The sequence below is a fragment of the Zalophus californianus genome, chromosome 15 (genome assembly GCF_009762305.2).
Source record: "Zalophus californianus isolate mZalCal1 chromosome 15, mZalCal1.pri.v2, whole genome shotgun sequence".
Classification (NCBI taxonomy): Eukaryota; Metazoa; Chordata; class Mammalia; order Carnivora; family Otariidae; genus Zalophus; species Zalophus californianus.
Genome location: NC_045609.1, coordinates 50,786,022 through 50,795,950, shown reverse-complemented (window position 1 = coordinate 50,795,950; position 9,929 = coordinate 50,786,022). Strand labels below are relative to the sequence as shown.

Genomic DNA, 9,929 nt, shown 5'->3' with positions numbered 1-9,929 from the left:
CCCAGCCATGTAATATCAGTAAAGCCCATGGGGGGATGGATTAACATCCTGATAAAGAGCTGGTAGAGATAGGGGTACTTAACTATTTACAAGGCTCTACGGTGTGCTCTCGCACTTGGGTCGATCAGTCCTAATAAGCCTCTTGAGCTGCAAATGTCAGTGACCGACCACTATGCACACTAGAGCACCAGTCAGGCATCAGCCAAACTTCCCACCTTCATGAAGGTGGACATTTAACTCTGTAGATGTGGCTTTCTCAGAGGTTGGAGTCTGTGCCAGCACCTTATGCTTCTTGGGGGTGTTGGAACACTAAAGTCCCTGAAGAGGCCTGGACTTCGATGATGAACAGATTAGCTAATTTAAAGGCTGGTAGTGCACTGAGCCACTATGGCTTGTGTATCCACAGAGGAAACTGTTACAAACCTTATATGCAAAATAAAATTCCACCAATGGTCCAAGTTGTAGGCTGTGGTGCTTGTCCAGTAAAACACTCCCCCAAAATACATCTTGCTACATTTTCACTGACTCATGAGCAATAGCCAACAGGATGGCATGGTGCTTCAGTACCTAGCAGCAGGATCAAGTCCTAAGCCCCTGGGGGGTCACACATTGTGATAACAGATTGTATAGGATCCCTTACTCCTGTTGTCGCCCATGTGGACTCCAGTGGAAAAGGACCCTTTGACAATGAACATCACTGAAACCAAGAGATGTTAGTTTAGGCTGATCAGACCTGAGCCATCCAGATAAGACCATAGACCTCTGGATATACCATGACACAGGATGTGCGTCTATATTCCAGTATTGAGACCAAAATCAAAGCTTAGTGATTCAGCCTAGGGAAGCCTGACAAATGTGCCTAGAGTGCCAATTCCACAGTTGAATGGTGTACTAGTTTCCTAGGGCTGCCTTAATAGAGCACCACAACTTGTGTGGCTTAAAACAACAGGCATGTATTCTCTCCCAGGTCTGAAATTATACCGGAACCAAACCAGTGTTCATCTGTCCCATACACAACAAGCCAGTAAAGATTGACACTGAGCTTCGGCAGTGAAGAAAGATAAGCTATTTATTGGTATGGTGCGTCCCAAGAGAATGGGGAGCTAATGCTCAAAGTCTCAAACTTACAGGTGATGCCTTCTAAGGGCAAAATTTGGGGGAGGGGTTTCCTGAGAAGGTGGATGCTATTGATTGGAGGCCTAGGAAGTAATGTTAAAAGATGATATTTACTTCTGGTGCCACTTCATCTGGTCCCACAGAGGTCTGTTCTATCTCAGGAGGCTTGGAATCTGAAAAATATCTTTATATATGTTAGAGATTTCATTAGGTACACCTGGTGATTATGTGTTTAGGAGAGTGCTAATCAGCTGCTTGTATCTGCTTGTGTGTGCATAAGCTAGTGGGTTTGCTTTCCTTCACGTTCCTTTGAAGGATACAAGCATTCCTATCTCTTGGTCCTGGATCTGTGTGTTCCCTGGCTGGTCCAGCTGTGCCTGGGAACAATATGACCCCTAGTGTTCATTATTTCATCCGAACTAACAAGATGGATGCCCGCTTCAAAAAAGGTGTCAACAGGGTTGTTTCCTATTAGAGGTTCTAAGAGGGAATCTGTTCCATGCTTCTCTCCTAACTCCTGATGGTCTTTGGCAGTCTCTGACACCAATTGGCTTGTAGCCACATCCCTCCAATCTGTCTCCACATTCACAAGGCATTCTCCCATGCCTCTGTTTCCTCTGTTTGCTCGTAAGGACACCAGCCATCGGAGCCCACCCTAATCCAGTATGACTTCATTTTAACTTAACTAATAACATCTGCAAAGACCCTATTCAAAAATAGTCACAATCTGAGGCTCTTAATGGACATGAATTTGGAGGCAAGGAGATCCTATTCTACTATTCTACTCAGGCCAAAATGAACCACTTTATATTGTAACCATATAATTCACGGTTCCCTAGTGGTCCCTGACATGTTCTTTACAGCTTACTCTTTCATAATTCCTTCAGCAACCTCGCATCACACTGCATCGTTTTGCAATGCCCTGCGGGCCATAAAGAACCAGGCCCAGCAAGCCCCTGGGAGAAGCCCTGAGAGCACCTCTGTCCTCCATGGGAAACTCTTCAGACGAGGCGTGGTGCCAGGGCTTATGGGAAACGTAGTCCTACGTTTCCTCGTCTCACACGGCGCAGGTTCAGGGAAAGGGTCTTCCATGTTCCCCGAGGCTTGTTGTGCGCATGTGTAACTTCGGTCTCCAGGTGTTTTCCGCGGGTTTCCCCGCCCGGCGGAGGAAGTCCTGGAGCGATCCGGGGGCCTTGGCGCTGCGCGAGTAGGGGCGGTGGGTAAGCCCAGGCGGGATGAGCGAGCGCCCGCGGGCGCGGCGGTGGGGAGCGGGCCAGCCGAAGGCGGGTGGGGGCGGCCTCGGGGAGGGACGGCCGGGCCGGGCGCCTCTGTCCTGTGGGGGCCGGCGTCCAGGTGGGGCCGCGGCGTCGGCGGGGCTGCGGGAAGGGGTCTGAGCCCTGGATCCAGGTGGAGCCGGGTCTAAGTTGATTACTGCTGGCAAGATGACGGAGATGCGTGAGAGTAGGTTTCTTCATCTGTAAAACAAGATTATTCGCTACGTGGGGTTCTGAGGATTAAAATTTTTTACACGTTTTTAAAATAGCATTTTCAGTTTTAACGTTCGGAGCAGAGCTTAGTTAATATTAGCTGTTAAGGTTTTTGGAAGATATTTTTCTTTTTCGTTGGCTAAATTTTATTTAATCCTAATAACGGCCTTTAATGTAACTGTTTTCTGTCTTGGCAGACAAGACGACTGAGGCTCAGAGGGCTCAAGTGAAATACGCAAGGTCTCACAGTTCTGGTAGACAACCCTGTCGAAAACCATGGTATTTCTCACAGCACCTTCTTTAGGGCCCAAGGAAACAACCCCAAAGTGTGTGAGCACTGAATCTCACCTTGTGGTCATGTATTTTGGGATTTCTTGGCGTGTCAGAACCCTTGGATCAGACTGCATAACTTACTGCACTGTCCAACTTTCAGCATCCTCAGTGGCCTTAGAGTTTAGGCAGATAAGTTCTGTGAGATTTGGATCTCTGAAACAAACTTCTAAATAAATGATTTTGTCTTTTAAGCCTAGGTTCCAGCTCCCTTGGAAGAAAGCAGCTTTTATGAAGTAAGAAGGAGGAAGCCCCAAGAACAGGAATCTCACCTTGAAGGTCACTCCTCGGACCTCAGACTTCTCAACCACAGCTTTAGAGCAGAGGCAGGATACTGCTAGAAAGGAGCAGGTGCTGGGTTTGCATAGCCTGCAGTAGCAGTTCTTTATTGTGCTTAGAATGAGCATTGCCTCACTGTCACCGCATCCAGAGGGCCTCACCATGATGAAAGGTCTGGACCAAGCTTCAGGAAATATAGGTGAGTGGGACACTTAGTGGTGGGTGAGGGGCAGGCTGTGTGGAAAAAATTCATTAGAGGTTTCATGTCTGTATGGTCTGCAGGGAGAGATCCCTAGGCACAACTGAAGAAATTCTGTCTCCAGCCTTTAATAAACATGTCCGGACTTCAGCCTCCACCCACTTTTTCTAGATTTTGAGCTGCTCTTCTATGTCCCTCTAGGGGTATGCTGCCACTCCATCTACCCTGATTTTATAGAGGCATAGAATAGGGTCATCTGTGTCTGCTTAATTTCAGAGCTGAGAAACCTTGACTCTGAGTGTATAAGTAGCCTGCCCAGAGTCACCGAGTTTGTTAGAGGCAGTGCCAGGACCGGAAAACTATCCACGAGGTAAGTCACCCACCAGGTTCTATCGCAGCTTAGTTAGAAACAGTTTTTAAAGTAGGCCTGTCCATAAAGCAACCTCATCTTTTTCTGCAGAGTGATTTCTCTCTTAAGGGTAAGCAACTCAGTAGGAATGTAGGTAAACAAATATCTTGAGTATTTTTCCTACAACATTGATAGTGAAAAATAAAGATTTGTCTTTTGATATCTTTGTTAAATTAGTACTGGATTGGTTCTAAAAGAAAAATGAAATTTTTAAATCATTAAGAAATAAACCCAGTGAAAAATTGCTCAACCAGGCTCTACAGTTCCTGTCAGAGTCACACATGTGAATTCTCCCTGCACATGGTTCTTGCTAATTCTCGGGGGCCAAAGAACTTTTTCCTACAGGGTAACATTTGACCGTCTGGTGGGCATGGGGTTTTAGGAGCTGAATCTCAAAAGTCTATAGCAGCCAACTCTCACATGACCTACTGTTTTCTTCTCCCATAGCTGTATATTCAGCCTTCTCTGTACTTTCCCAAAAGGAACAGAAAAAGAACAAATCCCAGGTGAGCTGTTTTTCATTTCTCACACTGTTTCCCATTGCATAAAACAGTGAAGATAAAAATGATAAAAGCTGTCAAGGAATACAGAGAGTTAACAGATCGAAAACAAGGAAAGGTCAGCATGTTAATTATGTGGAGATAATTATAATTGTTTTTCCATTAGTATATATATTATACATTATATTATGTAGCAGTAATTTTTATAATAATAATTATTGCAAATTTATCTTTGATACTCTGTCCAAAAGGGAAATGCTTTGCCTTGACCATAAAAATAAAAGTAATTCTTCACGGAACACAAAGATTTCCTGGCCTGAAGTTTGAAAAAATTCTTTGTCTTCCTGAAAATAAGGTAGTTGACAATCTGAATTAACAAGTCTGAGATGAATGCTGCCCACCATCTTCACTTCTGATTGTTCTTTAGTGGGTGCAGAGAGGAGAAGGCCAAAGCATAACTTAGTTGATTCAAGCTGATGATTTTTTTTTTAAAGATTTTATTTATTTATTTGGCAGATACAGAGAGAGAACAAGTAGGCAGAGAGGCAGGCAGAGGGAGAGGGAGAAGCAGGCTCCCCACTGAGCAGGGAGCCCGATGCGGGGCTCGATCCCAGGACCCTGGGACCATGACCTGAGCCCAAGGCAGCCGCTTAACCAACTGAGCCACTCAGGCGCCCCCTGATGATTTTTTTTAAAGATGTATTTATTTATTTGAGAAGGGAGGGGCAGAGGAGAGAATCTCAAGCAGACTCCCACTGAGCATGAAGCCCCCCATGGAGCTCTGTCTCACGACCCTGAGGTCATGACCTGAGCCAAAACGAAGAGTCAGACACTTAACTGACTGAGCCACCCAGGTGCCCCTCAGGTTGATGATTTCTTTTGTCTACTTTACAGTATTGTCTTTTTTCTGTTGTTGCCTTTTAGCAAAGCTTATCCTCATGTGATTATCTTTGGTCTGTTACAATTCTTACCTTATTATTTCTTGATTGATTTTATATTCTGTGGATTTTTAACTGTTTCACAGGTTGCACAACCACTCAATTTGAAATTCAAACGCTGAATGTTGTGCTTGTTTAAGTGAGAGCTATTGCTGGTCAGATATATTCTTACTGAGCAAAGCAAATTGTTGATTTTCTGTATGGTTTTTGCAAAGAGTTGGTATATTCCTTTCCTGTGGATACTATAACAAGTTACCACAGATTTAGTAGCTTAAAACAACAGAAATTTATTCTTTCAGTTCTGGAAGCTAGAAGTCTGAAATCAAGGTGTTGTCAGGGATGTGCTCCTGCTTAAGCTTCTAGAGGAGATTCCATCCCCCATCTCTTTCATCTTCTGGTGGCTTTTGGGAGAGAGGCAGGAGATAGAATGGAGAAAAAAACGAAGATGAAGAAAAATAAATATTTTGTAAGCCCTGTATCAGTGTTCCCCAGAGAAACAGAACCAATAGGATGTGTGTGTGTGTGTGTGTGTGTGTGTGTGTGTGTGTGTATGTGCAGATAGCATATAATATAGACACACATAAATACACATATGTATACGTTGGTTTTATGGAATTGGCGCATGTGATTGTGGGGCCGGGCAAATCTAACCAGCACACTGGAAACTCAGGACATAATGCTGCAGTCTTGAGGCAGAATTCCTTCTTTTGGGGGAAACATTAGTTTTTGCTCATAAAGGCCTTCAACTGTTTGGATGAGGCCCACCCACATTATTGAGGGTAATCTACTTAAAGTCAACCCATTGTAGATATTAACCACATCTATAAAATACCTTCATAGCAACACTTAGATAAGTGTTTTGTGAAATAACTGGATACTGTAGCCTATCAAGTTGACACATAAAACTAACCATTACCAGTCCTATGAGAAGATAACAGTGATCTGTTGTGTTGTATGTATGTGTTGTATGTATACATATATATGTGTTAATATATATGGGGTGTATGTGTGAGTAAATGCATATATACATATATAAATATATACATATTTTATGATCATGTGACTAGTAAACAGTACTTGGCTGAATTGTTTTTATGCATGACATGAGATTTCCTTTTATATTGGGTATTTAACTCATTCACAATTATTGTGCTCACTGATGGTGTTTAGTTTTAGTTCCTCCGTCTTTATTTGTATTTTTATTTATCCCATCTTCTCTCCTTTCTTTAATTTTTCTCTGTCGATTATATTTCTCCCTTCCAGTGTTTTGAAAATTCTGTATTTTTTTCCTTTGTTTCTCCTGGAAACAGTTAACATAGGTTTATATTTGTATTTTTTCCATCAACATAAAGAACTTTTACTTTCTAGACCTGACCTGATCTTTTGCATATTTTACTGTCCCTTCCTCCCACATCTCATGTTTTATAGAAGTGATCAGAATTGTTTTTTAATTTTTTTAATTATTTTTTTTAAAGATTTTTATTTATTTACTTGAGAGGGAGTGAGAATGAGAGAGATCTCAGAGGGAGAGAGAGAAGCAGACTTGCTGCTGAGCAGGGAGCCTGATGTAGGGCTCGATCCCAGGATCCTGGGAACATGACCTGAGCTGAAGGTGACACTTAACCAGCTGAGCCACCCAGGTGCCCCAGAATTGTTTTTTAATATAAATTTTTAAAAATCTTTTATTTAAGTTATCTGGTTATTCTCTGTAATTTCCAAGGTATTTGGATTAAAATGTCTACAGATAAGAGGTCAGTGAGCTAACACCTTGATCTTGGACTTCCAGCCTCCAGAACTGTGAGAAAATAAATTTCTTTTGTTTAAGCCATCCAGTGTGTGGTAGTTTGTTATGGGAGCCTTAGCAAACTAATAACACATGGTAATTATATTTTTAATTCTTTGAGGACACACCATACTCTTTTCCATAGTGGCTGCACCATTTACATTCCCACCAACGTGCACAAGAGTTCGTTTTTCCACAGCTTCACCAACGCTTTTATTTTGTTTGCTAATGGGTGTGAGGTGAAGTAACGTTCTTTTGAGTACTGTTACTCTCCATTGTCTTTAAAAACAGTCGTTTCCTATTTTGGAATCATAATAATTACATAGTTTTGTTTTCTTCTTACTCACTTTTTCACTTCATCTGGTGCATGTCTTTTGTGTTACCCATTCTTAAATTTCTAGTGAACCTTCATTGTCCGTCTACATTTATATGTGAAGATTTGGTTTGATTCATATAGGTAGCTATTGTGAGTTTATTCAGAAATACAGAATGCTGTTCCTTTATCTGTTTTCTCTCCTCAGTAAAAGAACTGACTTCAAGGATTTATAAAGGGAATTGTTGGAAAGATATAACCTGGTGAATTTCCTTTCAGGTTATCAGCAGGGAGTATATAGGCAACTTTAAGGGACTATTGATTTTTGAAGTGGACATTTCCCATACTGTGGATTTACACCATCATGATCTATCTCATCAAAGACCTGCCTTAAAACAAAACCAGTATCCATTTTCTTTCTGGCTGACTTGGCCATTGCTAGAGCCCCTGAAGCATTTACCTAAAACATTTTTTTTAATCTGGTTTATCCTTAAACTATCAGCTGTGTTTATACAGACTGACAAATGCCCAGAGTGGTCTGACACTCCTTCAGTTAATTCCTCAGCCAATCAGTCAGCGCACTATCCGCTTTGAGCTTAGATGATGGCTATGTATACTGTATACTGAATGCATGCAGACACATGCGTGCCACCCATAGGCAGTTCTCACTTTGCACTGTCGTGTGGGGCTATAAAAATGGGCACATACGCTGAAACCATGCAAAGCAATCTTAATCATGGGGGAAAGTGGTAGTTCTGTGATCTTTAAATATCTTTAAAAATATTTGTCAAAACATTAAAAATGTGTATAAAAATGAAAAAATACTATAATATTTAGTACTAAGTACCTCTTCATTAAGATCCTTTGGATGTAGATTTAGAGTGTCTCAAATGGAGGCAGTTTCAACATTCCTACAGTCAGGTATTTCTTCTAAAACCCCATTTATATTTGATTTGAATTTCACTTCTAATGTGATCACTTTTCATTTCTTTGTTGCTCTTTCATCTTTGTTGGCCAGTTCCCTTTTGCAAACCGTTCAACTATTTTTGCAAAATGCCATATTGCCAGGAGACAAGGAGGGAACATGTGTTTTGTTGTTTGTGTGTGGACTGAGTAACAGATGTGCAGTGATCAGTCACTGGTGGACTTTGAAAAAAAAATGACATGGTTGATAATCATTCATGATGTTTGTTATTTATGTAGTGATTTGTGGATTGAAGAGCAAGCAGCAAAGCTTATACTTTATGTGATTACTCAGAGTTACCATAGTAACTGAAATCTGACAGGGTTGTGGGGGGACTGTTGTTACTTAACTAAATAAACTGTAACTGAAATTTGTGCATGTCAGGACCATACAAAGTGTGGACTACCTGTAGAGACATTCAGACATATCTATATATTGCCACAGATTTGTGCCAATTTGATGCTTAAAAGTTTTTCTCTCTTAAAAGGGTGAGTCATCAAATACTTTGGAGAAGTCTTGTCTAAATGAACAATGCCAAAATTACCAGATTACGGCATTTTATATCTTTAAAGCTCCAAATTCAGTTCTCTCTTGATCTTATGCTATTATTTAATCCAGTTTGCATCCATACTAGATTGTAAGCTTCCTGAAAGTAGAAACAGTGTTTTTTATGTATTTTAATATCCACAGAAACTAGGACACTTTCATGTATATAACACATCTTATGCTTGTGTGTATTTGTGTGTGTTGTGTTTTTTTTTAAGATTTTATTTATTTGTCAGAGAAAGAGAGAGTGCACAAGCAGGGGGAGTGACAGGCAGAGGGAGAAGCAAGCTCCCCACCGAGCAGGGAGCCCTCTGTGGGACTCAATCCTAGGACCCTGGGATCATGACCTGAGCCGAAGGCAGACGCTTAGCCGACTGAGCCACCCAGGCATCCCTGTATGTGTTTTTTTTTATTATTATTATTATTATTTTATATTTCTCTTTCTCCCTCTACATATAAAACAAAACAGGGACTATGGTAAGTCTCCTCTATAAACTTTTTCCAATAAACTCAATAGTAAACATGGTGAAGGATTGCTTCCTAAATATATTTCTGTCATATAGTTTTGAGCACTTCTGATTGATCAGATATGTGTGTTACAGGGATCAATTTCATTTGAGGATGTGACTGTGAACTTTACCCAGGAGGAGTGGGGTCAACTGGACCCTGATCAGAGGACCTTGTACAGGGATGTGATGTTGGAGAACTATAGCATCTTCATCTCACTGGGTAAGGAAAACTTTTCCTGAGTAACATCAGCATGTCGTTTCGTTGTCATCAAAGCATGTGGATTTTTTTTTTTTTTTTAATTTATTTGACAGAGAAAGAGACAGAGAGGGAACACAGCAGGGGGAGTGGGAGAGGGCAAAGCCGGCTTCCCACCAAGCAGGGAGCTCCATGTGGGGCTCGATCCCAGGACCCTGGGATCATGACTTGAGCTGAAGGCAGACACTTAACGACTGAGCCACCCAGGTGCCCAAAAGCATGTGGATCTTTTGTAGAGTTTAATGATACTTAGGTTTGGACACCAGGAATATTGTTTTCTCACTTCCCCACTGAAAGATT

At 41.5% G+C, this 9,929-nt stretch overlaps 1 protein-coding gene across 7 annotated transcripts in view; it reads left to right on the top strand.

Annotated features, from left to right (window-relative positions):
* Positions 1-2,214: 2,214 nt before the first annotated feature.
* Positions 2,215-9,929, top strand: part of LOC113919755 (zinc finger protein 33B-like) — a 30,614-nt gene continuing 22,899 nt past the window's right edge. For 6 of the 7 annotated variants that reach the window (XR_004819640.1, XR_004819641.1, XM_027589416.2 and 3 more), the window contains exons 1-4: positions 2,215-2,332; positions 3,129-3,411; positions 4,268-4,326; positions 9,467-9,593. Coding sequence is in view for 4 of the 7 variants with exons in the window: in XM_027589416.2 (XP_027445217.1) it covers positions 3,333-3,411; positions 4,268-4,326; positions 9,467-9,593 (265 nt within the window). In the remaining 3 variants the exon portion in view is untranslated. Of the gene's footprint in view, positions 2,333-3,128; positions 3,412-4,267; positions 4,327-9,100; positions 9,154-9,466; positions 9,594-9,929 lie in introns of those variants that run through there. The other variant, XR_004819642.1, reaches the window with a different exon arrangement.